Genomic DNA, 15000 nt, shown 5'->3' with positions numbered 1-15000 from the left:
TCGCACACTCCACCCGTCACACCTGTGATAAACAATCTTACCTTGACGGTCTGGTCTAAGGACGCAGTAGCTACTCTGGCCTGAGCTCCCATCAGGCCACAGTGCAGGTCTGTGATTGGCAGAGAGTGACGAGACAGGACATGACGAGGCTCAGGGGCGTGGCTTAAATCCAGCTGGATCACACTGAAACACACATACACAGGAAACGGTCAGCGGGGTGCAAGAAGATGGACTGGTAAGGAGGACTGGTTCTGTGATGGACATAGAGCTGGACTCTGCTGTACAAGTCCTGTTCCAGACTTAGGAAGTCTTCAGTCCCACAGGTCATACAGCTGTCGGGGGGGGGGGGGGCATCACATTGAGGTGTACACATCAGAACATTCACTCGTTCACATTAACACGTTCACACTATGTTAAGGTTTCCTGAGTTGAAACATAAATGCGACTGCAGTGGAAAACTCTATTTGATTCCAGGTGTGTCTGATTCAAGATCAGATGTGTCCAGGTGTGTGTTACCTGCAAAGACTCCACACCAGAGCCAGGTTGTCTTTTCCTCCAGAAACAAAATGGCTGCTGTCGTCTGTGAACTTCAGACAAGTGACGTCCTGATAGTGACGACTGAGGACAGACAGCAGTTTACCTGTGCACACCTAAACCAATCAGAGAGGGAGAGTTTGAAATTCTGTATAGGACGCATCTCATCACCAAGTGGCTACTGAAACAGGTTGCCATGGAAACCAGAGTCCAAGAATCAAACACTACACAAATACATTTGCATAAAAAACATGAATGAAAACAGAAGATAATTTAAACCAAGACATATGTAAATAAAACCACAAAAGAAGACTCACCTCCCACAGGTAAACTGCCTCAGCCACTCCAGCAGCAAGGAAGAGTCCATTAGGTGAAGCAGTCAGACAGGTGACAACACCTGGACACACGATCTTCTGCTGTAGCTGATCCTGCAGCCACAAGTACATATGTCCAACACACAAACCAGTCAATAATCTATATTTCCTCTGGTCTAATCAGTTTTTATTTTCTGACAAACTTAAAGCAGCACCCTTTCAAAACAAAATGGTAGCACTAATGTAAATAAGGCTACTGCAGGAGAACGTCACTGAAGGTAAACCTCAACACCTGTATGAGCTCAGTGACGTCATAACACAAATACAGACTGTCACCAGCTGCAGAAGAAACATACAAGCCTTCAGTCAAAAATCTGTCAATTTAAACTGTTTGCTCCTCAGCAGTTGAATATGACCAGCGATCAGTGACGACACATTTAGTCATCTAAAAGACCGGCTTCAAATTCGGCTTGAATACAAACCCCCAGCAGCACGTGACTTTCTCCCGGTGCTCCTCAGTCCAACATCAACCATAACAGACAATGGAGGGCGGCAGAGAGCTGCCTGCACCACAACGGACCGGTCTGAAATCACGGTGATGAAGTTCGCTGGATCTTTTGTTTGTTTGTTTGTTTGTTTGTTTGTTTGTTTTAAGCACAACCGCAGGTCAGTGGGTCGTTACCACGGCGACAATTTGAGGGCAAGCTGGGTTTTTAAAATGACAGATTTTTTTTTAACGAGGTTTGGTCTCGGTTTGTATGTCTGTGTTCAAGAGCGATTCTTTTCCCGCCACCTGTCCCCGCAGAGGATAACGTATTGGTGAGGACACATGCAGCAGATGTGTCCAGGTGGGTTCAGGTGAGACAGCCCGTACCTTTCTCTGGATCTCCCATACATTGATGAAATTCTTGCCGAGCTGGGCGGACAGCAGGAACTCCCCGCGGAGCACGGTGAGTGTCCGGGCCGAGCTGTTCCCTCCCCGGTATGAGAGCAGGCTGGAGCCGCTGTGGAGGTCGAACACGGTGCTGTTCCACAGCTGGGAGCCGGAGTCGCTGCTCACGATCACTTCCAGAGGAGCCGCCATGTCGGCTCAAACAACGCTCCACACACGCGGGAAAACCGGCTGTCTGCTCGCAGCACTGTACGTCATGTCCGGGGCCCGGTGTATTGTGGGAGACGTAGGAGCGGAGTCACAAACAAAGCTTTTGTTCAAACTTTATTCAAATTTAAATTAAACCAGGTAATGGTTATTCTCCATGTTAGAAAAACTTTATTGATTACAAACAATAAATGCAAACACAGTGAAGTAAATAAATTACAAATAAATTTACACTTAATATAAATACAAAAATGAGTAGATGAGTGAAGAATAAAAATCTGCACAAGAAATAAATAATATATTTATATGTGTGTGTGTGTGTGTGTGTGTGTGTGTGTGTGTGTGTGTATCAACAGCAGTTTATACTTTAAATGTATATGTGTATATAGATATATATATATATATATATATATATATATATACATATACATTTATAGTATAAACTACTGTTGGTTAAAGTCAGGTACAGTAACCATCAAAGATATTAGATCATACATAAAGACTGAGATAATAACATAATAAATAATAGATCTGTAGTTATCAAGACACAATGATAAAAAATATTTGATATAAACTCCAGCCTTTATAATCATTAAGATCATTAAGATCATCTTCACCCGAAACCATTTCCTCCTCAAAGTGTAAAAAAACATGTCTTGATTTTAGGAGTCAACAGACCTGAAGAGGGAAAGAGAAGGAGCTGAAGATAAGTGAAGGAGGTGAAGGAGCAGCAGCTGCACGATTGGTGTTCAGCCTTTCTCAGATCCAAACATCAACAGAGGAAATACCAGAGGAAGAAGAAACACAAATACTTCCTCTGTGCTACTGGAGGGGGCGTGGTCTGTTCCTCTCCACTAATCAGCCTCTCTAATAGTCAGTCAGAACTGGCCTGAGTGTCTCTGTGGGCAACAGTGAAGTCTAGGAGGACAAAGGAGGAGGACGAAGAGACAGACTGAGGGAAGATCGACAGGTAAGAACTGAGTCACAGGTAAGTGATCAGAGATAGACAAGTGCACAGACAGGTAAACATACAGGTAAACCAACAGTTACACAGAAAAGCTGTTCTGACCACAGCCTCTCTGACTGGAAGACCACAGTGATTCTGGATCAGACCTGGGTCGTAGGACGGGTCTAAGACGTTTGTGTCTGTCCTGGACGTCTCAGAGGACTGTCATCCTCCAGGTGTGGGACGTCTGTCTTACCTGAGTTACATGAACAGGTGAGGATGAACTCTGGTTGTTAATGTGTCACTTCTCATCTCTTACTGACACACCTGTACACATGTGGACCAGGTGTTCACAGGATCCTGGTTCCTATCAGAGGACTGCAACTGCAGAGAACAGATCCAGATCTCTGAAACCAGGACCTGATGTTTCTGTATCTCTGCTCAGTGGAAACTATTAGTACAAACCAACAGGAACCCTGACCCAGCAGAGACCACAGCTTCAGCAACATGACACTGTACAATTGATATTTAATCACCTCAAACTTTATCATCTACAAAACATTAATCATATAATCTACAAAATAAATCTAATGTCAGATGATCCTCCAAAGACCAGAACCAGGACTCTGAGGTAAAGTAAGAGAGAACTGAGATTAAAATGTTTGGGGAGAACAACATCAGACATCAGGAGTAACTCCACTGAAGTGTGTGTGTGTGTGTGTGTGTGTGTGTGTGTGTGTGTGTGTGTGTGTGTGTGTGTGTGTGTGTGTCTCTCTCTGTCTGTCTGCTGCTGTCAGCTTCATGTCTCATAAATTAACATCGAGGGAATAGAACTGTTCACTGAGCTCAGACTGATATACAACAGGTATCACCACCAGTTTTAGTAGAACATGGTGTAGTAGAAGTACTGTCAGTTTGTTCCAGGTGTTTGAGGTGTTTCAGGCCATGTCCACACAACTATGTCTTTGTTTTAAAACTCATCTCTTTTGCTACATTTTAGTCTGTCTACACAACTCAAGAATTTTCACACACCAAAAACATTGACTTTTTGAAACGCTGCTGACCAGGGTTGTATTTTATTTTGAAACTCTGGGGATGTGTTTTATTTTGAAAAATGTGGGGTTGCATTTTATTTTGAAGACTGGAGTTGTGTTTTATTTTGAAAACCTTGAGGTTGTGCTTTATTTTGAAAACTCTGGGGTTGTGTTGTAGTCTGGACAGAAACTGAGACCTTTGTAAACGATGAGGTCACAGCCATGGTCTCTCCTGATTGGCTGTCATCAGTGGTGAATACAAAAGGATAATGAATGACAGTGTTACTGACCTTGTTGTCTTTGTAGCTGTTGTTCACTTACATTCTCTCAGAAACAGTAGAGAAACCGAGACGCTTCATTTCCGTTCCGTCCGTATCTGTGTCACGTGGGTTTGTCACATATTCTTTCTCTCCATAGTCACCGACATAAATATTGGACCTAGTTTTCACAAGCCACACGTCTTCAGAACATACTGACATCAAAATGACATTTTTTTAGACAAAAAGAGCCAGAAAAAATGAACTTTGTTGGAGACCTGCCTCTGACTCAGTGCCATACTGTCACGAGATTTGTCAACTGCTGACATCGTTTGCCAATAACGAGATGTTTAGATGGACCAGAGTTATTTTGTGATTGACTTACTTATACATTAAACCATGGATTAAACTTTAAAACTTAAATAAAACTTGTTTCATTGTTTCAACAATTGCTAAAACAGATTATTAGCCTATTAAATTGACATGAATTTGTACTGGGCTGATCAGATGTCATTAGTAGATAAAAAAAAAAACAATGGCAAAAAAGGCGCAAATTTGTCCATGTTGTCTCGTCTATTGTTGTATTCTTTTGGCAGGGAAAGGTAATCCATCAGTGTTAAAAATGCCCGAGCTTCATGCAGCAACAGGCTGTAATAACAAGAAAAACATATCCGTCTTTTCTTCTTCTTCTTCCCAAAGGATGCAGAGAGGTAATTTTGTACAGTGATAGATTTTAATTTTAGCTAGTGTTACATTTCATGCCGGTTGCCTTCGCTTGAGGGAGGGGTTGAGGGACAACACCCACTCAGGAGACTGTCCCATTTCATACCATTGGCGCTGCCTGTAATGCAGCATCTTCTGTATAGTGGATCTTTGATTCTCTATTTTAATGCTACAACTGTCTTTGCTGTTCCTTCTTCAGAGGCTTTACTGCAGAGGAGATCTACTTCCTGTTTACACCAGCTCGCACATGCTCAGTGTAGGTGATTGCTCAGGTATGTGTGTGTTTTCAGGTGTGTTAGTGGGAACGTAGACTGAGTTTGTTTGACTATGTCTCCTTCAGGTGTGATGATCCTCACCTGCTCAGAACAAACTCCTCTGAGGTGCCGCTGACCTTCTGTCACCTGACTCCTCCGTCCACCTGGCGAGCTCAAGGACTCAAGTGGTGGATCTGGCACCGCCCCCTGCTGGTGATGAAGACTCACCTTTGTCCATCTGCGTCTCAGAAGGTGAGGTCAACTCACATACCGACCTGGACAGTCTGTTCGGCTTCAGCCCCGGTTCATCCTCCTCACGCTCTGCACCGAAACACCTGGAGCACACCTGGACCTGTGTCACACCTGGGGGAGACCAGGTGAACCTGCAGGTGGAGGAGAGGAGGAACACCTTCCTGTCTCTGACTCAGAGAGTTCAGGTGAACCGCAGGATCCTCCAACACCTGCTGACCAACCAGAGGACACACATGGATGACAGCCAATCACAGAGCAGACAGCACAACGGCGCAGGTAGACCACAGGGTGTTTAGAACAGGGGGTGGGGCTTAAAGCACAGGCACAGATAGATTGCAGGTGTTCAGGATGGTGGATGGGACTGCTGTTGTTTTCTGAGTCGTGACTGGAGGAGAATGTGATTGTTTTTGTTTTTTAATTGTCAGTTTCAGTCAATGAGAAAGGAGAATGTGAGAAAGCGTCCGAGATTCTTCTGAGACATGAAAACAATCAAAGGTAAAAAAAAAAAAACAATAAATAAAAGTCAATAAAAACATCTCATTAATATGTAAAAACAAACAAACAACAACATTTTCACTTTAGGTCAATTAAAGTCAATCAACTAATTAAATAGTTAATTGACAGTTAGGTAACAGTTTATTTGACATTCCTTTCTGATTTCTCTCAGAGAATCATGTGACTGAGTCCAGGTCACATGATCGGACATGTAAACAATGCCTTTATTTAACTTTCACACTTAAATCAACATCTTAGTCTCTGAAGGAAACTGCTATACATGTGAGGACCAGCACGCTCCTGACCCTGGACTAGATTCTGACCTGAACCCTCACAGAGCAGAAACAGCTTCACTGTGATCGTTTCCAACTGAAGTTCATCCACACACACACACACACACACACACACACACACACACAGTGTGCTGATGTAAACAGTCTGTGGTCTTGTCAGGTTAATTAGTCCTGACGAGCTGCTCTGTTTAATCCTCCTTCCTCTGTCACACTGACCAATCAAGAGCTGCCGATGTCATCCTCTCCCCTCCCCCACCCCGTGTGTGTGTGTGTTCAGTCTCTTTGTGTCAGCTCGGTTGCCGCGGCAGCAGCAGTGCGAGGACGGAGCTCGTATGAAGCGTCGCTGTGTTCCTCTGAGAGGAGACCACAACCTGCTGACCCCCGACACACACACACTGTGAGTAACACACACACACACTGAGTAACACACACAACACACACACACTGAGTAACACACACAACACACACTGTTAGTAACACACACACCGATCAGCTGACCAGAAACAAATAAACAAATACAACCTGTTTTCTGTCTCAGTTTCATTTAAATTAAGTTACATTTATATTTTCCTTGTATCTGAATCATGTTTTTAATAAACAATAACGTGATAAACAATAAACTGTAAACATCAACGGATCAGGCAGAGGCTGAACCTGAACAAGAACCTGAATCAGAACCAGAACCAGAGTTTGTTTGTTGATGAGACTGATCACGGCTGAGCTGATGTCGTCCTCCGTCTCTGTCACAGTTGTTAATGATGCTGCATCACATGGTGACATGGATCCAGTTCTTCAGCTGTAAACGTCAACATGATGTGATGTGATGTGATGTGATCTGAACTGAATTGAACTGGACTGGACTAGACTGGACTGGACTGGACTGGACTAAACTGGACTGGACTGTACTGGACTGAACTGAACTGGACTGGACTGGACTGGACTGAACTGGACTAGACTGGACTGGACTGAACTGGAATGGACTAGACTGAACTGGACTGGACTGCACTCAACTGACTTCTAACTGTGGTCTGTTGACAGGTCGGGGGTCAGGCTGCCTCCTGTCATCCAGGTGAGGCTGGAGGACGTGGCCTCTCATTCAGGACATCTGAGTGACTTGTCCAGCAGCAGATCGGCCGTGGGGTTGACAAGGCAACGCCCCGTGGCGTCTCCGACTCGTCGTCTGCGATTCGAGGATGAGACCGAGACGGAGGCGGAGTCTCGTTACCTGGAGAGACAGCGGCAGAGGAGATGGGTGGGGCAGCGGGGGACAGGTATCCTGGTCTCCAAACCAGACCCGAGTCTGTACATCAGCAGCAGGGTGGAGGTGGGGCTACAAGGGGCGGAGCATGATGTTGACAGACAGCAGACAGGACAAACACCAGCAGGGGGGGTGGGGATGGCTGGGCAGTGTGACTCCTGTGGGACATTTTTAGGAGGTAGAGTCAACCTGAACCTACCTGATGGTCGGGGGCGGAGCCTGTACCGCCCCCAAGTCAACCTTAGGACTGAGTCAATCAGAGAGACCTACATTGGCTCTGTCACACCTGGTGAGACCAGACCACCCATTGGAGGGGGCGTGGCTGTGCGTGTCTCCAACAACCAGGTGAAGAGGAGTATCGATCAGGTGGAACTTAATGGAAACCAAGTAACGCCCGTCACAGGTCTACCAATCAATCCCTATGCCCCTGACCAGCTGACCACGCCCACTTTCAGATGCCCCTCTCCCTCGTCTCCTCCTCTTGTGTCATCAGCAATGATGTCACAGAGTTTCAGTCTCAATGGCACAAAGGCAGGACAGGCTCTGAACCAGGACCAGGAGGAGAAGGGGGGACCTGCACAAGCCAAGCCCCACAAAAAACTCCAACCCGGGGCCGAGCTGAGGGCGAGGAACCCCTGTGTGGAGGAGGCAGGAGGTGTGGAGCTCAGAATGAAGAACTCCTCCTCCTCCTCCTCCTCCTCAGAGACGAGCACAGACTCAACAGGTGAGAATATTTACACAGTCGACACCTGTTTAACTAGAGTCGGACTGGTATGAACCATAACATACACTCAGAACATACATGTTCAGTGTTCAGAACATACATGAATAGTTTGTTCATTAGTTTACCTAACTAACACTGTCAACGCTTCCTGTGGTTGTTTCACAATAAAGGTATACCACTGCCTTCAGGTGCAGGAAGTGATGTCAGTATTATTGTGATGTCACCTGCAAATTACATCTTATTACATCACACATATATGAGACATGCAACATCTCATCTTCTGATTGGTTTACAGCTGACAGCCGAGCCCCACCCATCTCAGAGAGCAGCAGTGATGGACAGGTTAAAGACCCAATCAAAGCAGAGCTCCAAAGTGATAACACTTCACTTCCTGAACAGTGAGTCTGTATGAGTTTCAGGTTTCAAGTTTCAGGTTTCAGAGTTTCAGGTTTCAGAGTTTCAGAGCTTCAAGTTTCATATTTCACGTTTCAGGTTCCAGAGTGTCAAAGTTTCAGAGTCTCTGTTTCAGGTTTCAATTTTCAGAGTTTCAGAATTTCAGAGTTTCAGGTTTCAGAGCTTCAAGTTTCACGTTTCAGGTTCCAGAATGTCAGAGTTTCAAGTTTCAGTTTCAGTTTCAGTTTCAGTTTCAGAGCTTCAGAGCGTCAGAGTCTCAGTTTCAGGTTTCAAATTTCAGAATTTCAGGTTTCAGAGCTTCAAGTTTCACATTTCAGGTTCCAGAGTTTCAGTTTCAGAGCTTCAAGTTTCACATTTCAGGTTCCAGAGTTTCAGTTTCAGAGTGACGGAGTTTCAGAGCTTCAAGTTTCAGATTTCAGATTTCAGGTTTCAGGTTTCAGGTTCCAGAGTCTCAGAGTTTCAGAGATTCAGGTTTCAAATTTCAGAGTTTCCGGTTTCAGAGCTTCAAGTTTCACATTTCAGGTTCCGTAATTTCAGAGTCTCAGAGTTTCCAAGCTTCAGGTTTCAGAGTTTCAGAGTGTCAACTTTCAGGTTCCAGAGTATCAGAGTTTCAGAGTCTCAGTTTCAGGTTTCAGGTTTCAGGTTTCAGGTTTCAGGTTTCAGGTTTCAGGGTTTCAGGTTCCAGACTTTCGGGTTTCAAGTTTCAGTTTCAGAGTTTCAGGTTCCAGAGTTTCAGGTTTCAGAGCTTCAAGTGTCAGAGTTTCAGGTTTCAATTTCCAGAGTTTCAGAGTTTCGAGTTTAAGGTGTCAGGTTTCAATGTTTCAGGCTTTCAGGTACCAGAGTTTCAGGTTACAGGCTTCAGACATTTTTGATTATTGACTGTCTGTGTCCTGCAGCTTCAGCAGCAGAGACGAATCCTCTCGACTCTCTCTGCGTCGTCTTTTCTCCACCGTCAGACTCAGCAGGACTCGAACCGGCAGTCTCGATCGACTCAGCAATAGGCCCCGCCCCTGCGCATCTGACCCCGTCCCCTCCAGCCTGCTGAAAAAATGTCCATCAGTTCAGTCACTGAATGAGGTGAGAAAATCAGTCGCCTTTCCTTCCTCTTCTTCTTCCTTTCCTCTTCTTCTCCTGCTTCCTCTCTTCTTTTTCTTCTATTACCTGTGTATTTCCTGTCTGTCCAGCAGGGGTCGCCCTTCTTGCAGTTGAGGAAATTGTCGTCAGTGCAGAGTTTTGGGTCAGAACAGAAGAAGAAGAAAGATCGTTCTGCTGACTACAGACCAGCTGCTGACAGGTAACTCACCTGTGTCTATGACCAGGTCTCCAGGATCCTGAGCTACAGTCACATCAGTGTTTATTCAGTTCTTTCTCTTTCAGGTTCCTGCAGCGATGTTTGAGTGTCGAGGACGTTGGTAGTCCATGTTCTTTACGTTCTGTCGGTCGAGTTCTTGAGGCTGGTTCTGATGGAACGTTTCTGTTAGAACTGAGTCGACCGACAACCCGAACATACGGATTCGTCATCAGCCGAGGGAGAGGACGACCCGACTCTGGTACTGAAACACTTTACAATACTAAAGCCATTTTCTCTTATGATCTCTGGACCATCAGGGCTGGACTGACCTGATTCTCTGGACTTAAACAGTGTGTTAACTTTACATTATCAGTGTATTACCTCTACATTAACAGTATATTAACTCTACATCAACAGCATATTGACTGTATAATATTGTGTACTGCAGGTGTATATGTGGAGGACATGGTGGACAGCAGTACTGAAAAGCTTTACGCAGGTCTGCTCTCGGTTGGAGATGAGATCCTTGAGGTGAATGGGGAGAAAGTGGCCTGTCTCAGTCTGAACCAGGTGACCCATCTGCTGACCCAGAACATCTCTGCTACTGTCCGGGTCCTCCGACACCTGAGGACAGTTCCACGGTGACCATAACTACACCGGACAATATCTAGAACTTAATCCACTGCACCTGGTTTCATAACCAAACCACACCTGAGACATTTGGTCAAACCAGAACTTCAGCTCCACAACACTATTATCACCCGATAACCCGTCATTTTACACAGGAACTCAAATTCTCCGCCTTCTGTTTTCACACACTTCTGGTCTATGAGTAGATCAGATCTACAGGTAGATCAGTCCATCAGAGTTTGTATTTATAAAGTTTCTCAGAGCAACAAATCAAATCCTAAGTTCAGATTCAGGTTCAGAGTTTGTCAAGTCTTAAACACAGTGTCCGGATGAACATCGACACTGGTTTGTTAGCTGTAATCACTCCTGATACTGGTCATACTGGTTATTATGGGACCAGCTGAAATGCAGGTTAATCTGCTGACTTCACATTAAATTGTTTCTGTGCTGTCGTGGTTAATATATAAAATAATGCTAATTATTTGCAGTTGCTTTGTCTGAGATCAACTTCACAGTGTTCAAAGAAACCTCTGCAGTATTGCTGTCTGTACAGTTTTCATATGTTTGTGTATATTTTCAGACAAATTAAAGAAACAATGAACCAACGCTTCATGTCTCCCGGTGGGGGGGGGCGACAATGTTTTATCATCGTTGTGGATCAATAACTGAAAAACCACTGACAGTTTAACTCAACTGAATGTCTTCATTCATTCATGGTTTTCAGGCTTTCATTATTATTATTATTGTTGTTAATTCAAGGCTACATGTTGGTTTGGTCTGAACATGGATGATTTATTTTGAAATTAAAAACACTGAATAGATTCTGTCACCTCAGATTATTAAAGATGAAATGTCACATTTTCAGAAAACACTGAATGAACTAGTGAAATTTGTGAAATAGTGGAAAAAGCACGAGTGGATGGATTTATGATGAAACGGATGAAACAGACAAGTGTTTATAACGTAGAGCTCAATATTTCATGAGTTTTATTCTCATCAGTTCTCAACACTCTGGTTGTATTATATTCAAACAGGAAATATTTTTACATTTCATCTCAAGTTTGTGTAGCTGAGATTTTCCCGCCAAGCGTACCATAAACCTGATGATGTGGGACAATGTGATTGGCTTCTTCGTCTAACAGCTCACCTGTTCATCCGATTTCAGCCAATTTATATCAAACATGCAGTTCACTCTCTCACAAACCTTCAGGACTGCACTTCCGGCAGAGTTTCCCTGGAGAAAGGCTTTTGTTGTGAAGCAGCAGCAGGAAGTGTGTGGTTTGAATAAGTAACACTGATAAATGAAGTGCTGATCAGTCTGCTGATTGATGCGGTACAAGAAACAATGAAAATAAATCAAATCTCAAACACTGCATCAGTCAATAAAACAAAAACAAACTGTAAACAACAAAACATCAACACAAAGTTTTAGTGTTATTAACTGGAGTTTAAATAAAAGTTAAACCTGAACTGTACCAGGCTTAAACCGGAGTTAACGTGGACTTAAAAGTGCTGTTCAACACAGTTTAAATGGAGAAAGTTAAACTGTTTTTAAAGTGAAGTTATACTGGAGTTAAACTGGTTTTAAAGTGAAGTTAAACTGGAATGAAACCAGTATTGAAGTTAAATGTTGAAGTGATTTTAAAGTAAAGTTAAACTGGAGTTGTACTGGTTTAAAAGTAGAGTTAAACTGGAGTTGAACTGGTTTTAAAGTGAAGTTAAACTAAAGTTGTACTGGTTTTAAATACAGTTAAACTGGAGTTAAACTGGTTTTAAAGTGAAGTTAAACTGGAGTTAAACCAGTATTGAACTGGAGTTAATCCAAACAAACAGAAACAATTTCCTAAAATATCAAACATCAGTAGACCAACATCTGTCCACCAACTTGACCTTTGACCTCTCCGATGACTAACTAACAACCAAGAGCGCCTTTTCAGTCCTACTCAGCAGGAAAAGAACATCCAGTAGCCAGGACAATCAAGTAGTCCTATCGAATCCACTTTTAGGGTGATACTGATTACAAGTCCAGTTGAGTCTAGGAGAGTCCAGAGTCCTTATCTGATACAAAGGGGTAAGGACAGAGGGAATCGTAAAACCCCTAGAATACAATATGTCTGGACTTGAAGATGGAGGAGCATGAGGGTGATCTCACAGATCAGAGGGTAAAGACTCCAGTAAAGTTCAGTAGAGTCAGGAAGAATCCAGTAGAGTCCAGTAGACACAGGATTAAGATGAGTTTTGTGGTGACAGGAGGAGGCATCAATCAGAGGACGAAGAAGAGGAGGATGACCACAAAGAGGATGGCGAGCAACACTCCGATTGCACACCACTGACGACGATCTGTAAGTAAACGGATTGTTAATAACTATAACTAACTAAAACTACAACTAACTATAACTAACCATAACTATAACTACAGCTAACTATAAATACAACTAACTATAACTAACTATAACTATAACTAACCATACAGTCCACACCGCAAGTATGTGGACAGTACACAAGATTTTTTATTCGGGCTCTGAGCTTTAGCACATTGAATTTGATAATATTTATAAACCATAACTAACTATAATTGTAACTATAACAAACTAGAACTCCAACCACTGACAAAGATCTGTAAGGACACTGTAACTATCAACTTACTATAACTATTACTGACAGACTGGTAATACTTATCAGTTAACACCTTTGAATATTACTCACTAAATGTAGCAAAAGCTAACTATAATTAACCTTAACTACAACAAACTACCATTACCCTAACTTGACTAGAAATGTTTTCTGTTACATGATGAGTGGAGTAAATGAATTTTCAGGTCATTATCAAACTGGACTAATTTAGTCCAGGTGATGAGCAGGAAACTGATTTTCTACTGACACTACTGTTTATTATGCTCCAGTAGAAACACTGAGGGTGACATCACGTGTTGCTGGGCAGATTACCACTGGTCATGTGGGAGACTTTGGCCAGTTTCTTCATGACGTTGTCCAGTCTTGACTGAGTGCTGTCCATCTCATGGCTGAAGTCGTCCAGCATCCTGCAGGAACATCAAACGACTCGGGTTAACGGACGTGGCTTAAACTATACCATGCTAACAGGTCTGACCAGTACCGGCTGAGCCTGCCCCCCTTTCTAAACTAAATACAGTTGTTCTCTTTGGGTTCTTACACAGCCTGTTCATCTAGCTCCATGCCGATCCTCTCCGACATGTTCTTTAAGACGCCGATGGTTCCTGACACAAGCTCCAGCTGTTCGTCCTGCTGCTCTGCGATCAGCTGAAACAAAAAGCCGGCACTACATGAGTTTTTTTTGATTTACCTGCTATTGGCTGTTTTATTCATCAGGTGTTACTGTACCTGCTGCTGAACCTGCTGCTCCTCTATAAAATGAGAGTTGGCGTTCTGCAGCTGGCGGTCCAGGCGGCTGTATTTGTCAGGACCAGGCTGCCAGACCGGACCAGGAGCCCCATGTTCACCAAGCAGAGCCTGGACACCACAACACAAACACAGAGATTTTGAAGGGACCCACATACCATACTCAGGCCTTATGCGGTGTTGTCTCCTCTCTCATGAGTCTGGTTCTGTTCATTGTTTCTTCCTGTTAAAGGAAGTGTTTCCTCCGTCTGCAGCTGCTGATGGAAACTGCTGGTCAGTGTAATTACATTAAAAAGAGTCTGGACCTGAGGAAACTCTTTTTGTGATTTAACTTCACATTAATAAAACTGATCGTTACCTGTTTGTTCTTTCTGTCCATGGAGGCAGCAGCTGGACTCGACATCTGTTCTTTCATTTCCTACAAGAGAAATAGTCAGCAGGCAATCAGATCAGACCCTGTTTCACCAGAGCAGGTGAGGTCTTAACTGAAAGTTTACCTTGACCGTCTGTCTGGTGCTGGTGATGAAGGCTTTCCTCTTCGACAGCTCAGCGGCGTCCAGGTTGAACTTCTTCGGGTTCGATTCAACTATGCGTTCACTGACCATTAAGAAACATATTAATTCTAAAATGTTCACACTTCAAATCACTGGATGTCCTGCCAGCTGACCTCAGCTTCAGTTCAGGTGACCTCAGCTCAGGTCATGTGACCTCAGCTCTGTATTTAAAGGATATTGATGGTCTCATCAAGGTCCTCCAGGTCCCACTCGATGGACCGCAGACTGTTTCTCAGCTCATTGGTCGTCCAGTCCATTTCCTCTTTGGAGGCTCCACCACCCTCCTGCAGCAGCTCGCTCCATCTGTGATGGAGGCTCTGTGCTGCATTCACTGCCTTCTGTACCTCCCTGTTAACAAAAATAAAACTACATTGTTGTTATTGATTCAAATTGATTAATTTATTTTGATTTTACAATTTCAAATAAATACTAAAATACTAAATACTTATTTCATTGAAGAGCTGATTTGCTCAGCCCCTCCTTGCCTCGCGCTCTCTCTCTCTCTCTGATCTACCGAAGAGAGAGATGAAGGAGAGAAGGACCACATGCT

At 43.7% G+C, this 15000-nt stretch overlaps 3 protein-coding genes across 7 annotated transcripts in view; 1 reads left to right on the top strand and 2 right to left on the bottom strand.

Moving 5' to 3' along the window:
• The window catches only part of wdr18 (WD repeat domain 18), a 16150-nt gene extending 14181 nt beyond the window's left edge, over window positions 1-1969 (bottom strand). The window contains exons 1-4 of the mRNA XM_023424185.2: window positions 1723-1969; window positions 852-962; window positions 517-650; window positions 42-183 (exon numbers count right to left, since the gene is read on the bottom strand). Coding sequence (XP_023279953.1) covers window positions 42-183; window positions 517-650; window positions 852-962; window positions 1723-1932 — 597 coding nt within the window. The 5' untranslated portion in view covers window positions 1933-1969. The remainder of the gene's footprint in view (window positions 1-41; window positions 184-516; window positions 651-851; window positions 963-1722) is intronic.
• Window positions 1970-2518: 549 nt separating this feature from the next.
• On the top strand, window positions 2519-11123 carry kiaa1614 (KIAA1614 ortholog). Of its 4 annotated transcripts, none has more exons than XM_087178740.1 (11): window positions 2519-2917; window positions 3022-5163; window positions 5248-5689; window positions 5839-5908; window positions 6479-6598; window positions 7240-8183; window positions 8479-8581; window positions 9494-9674; window positions 9782-9891; window positions 9975-10147; window positions 10337-11123. In XM_087178740.1, the coding sequence occupies exons 3-11, from the start codon at window positions 5647-5649 to the stop codon at window positions 10531-10533; spliced, it is 1941 nt and encodes a 646-aa protein (XP_087034866.1). In that variant the 5' UTR covers window positions 2519-2917; window positions 3022-5163; window positions 5248-5646; the 3' UTR covers window positions 10534-11123. The 4 variants fall into 4 exon arrangements, with proteins under 4 accessions (XP_087034866.1, XP_023279973.1, XP_087034865.1 ...); XM_023424205.2 differs by having other exon boundaries at window positions 2519-3166; window positions 5107-5163; XM_087178739.1 differs by having other exon boundaries at window positions 2519-3166.
• Window positions 11124-11473: 350 nt separating this feature from the next.
• stx6 (syntaxin 6) overlaps window positions 11474-15000 on the bottom strand; it is a 4421-nt gene continuing 894 nt past the window's right edge. The window contains exons 2-8 of one of the 2 annotated variants that reach the window (XM_023424209.2): window positions 14629-14798; window positions 14394-14488; window positions 14255-14314; window positions 13879-14007; window positions 13691-13797; window positions 13465-13559; window positions 11474-12858 (exon numbers count right to left, since the gene is read on the bottom strand). In XM_023424209.2, coding sequence (XP_023279977.1) covers window positions 12782-12858; window positions 13465-13559; window positions 13691-13797; window positions 13879-14007; window positions 14255-14314; window positions 14394-14488; window positions 14629-14798 — 733 coding nt within the window. In that variant the 3' untranslated portion in view covers window positions 11474-12781. Of the gene's footprint in view, window positions 12859-13399; window positions 13560-13690; window positions 13798-13878; window positions 14008-14254; window positions 14315-14393; window positions 14489-14628; window positions 14799-15000 lie in introns of both variants that reach the window. The other variant, XM_087178741.1, reaches the window with a different exon arrangement.

The sequence above is a fragment of the Seriola lalandi genome, unplaced genomic scaffold, assembly GCF_002814215.2.
Source record: "Seriola lalandi dorsalis isolate HSWRI2012SDOR001 ecotype SW California unplaced genomic scaffold, Sedor1 jcf7180002054722, whole genome shotgun sequence".
In the NCBI taxonomy this organism is placed as follows: domain Eukaryota; kingdom Metazoa; phylum Chordata; class Actinopteri; order Carangiformes; family Carangidae; genus Seriola; species Seriola lalandi.
The sequence above is the reverse complement of the archived record's forward strand: the minus strand, read 5'-3'. Positions and strand labels throughout refer to the sequence as shown.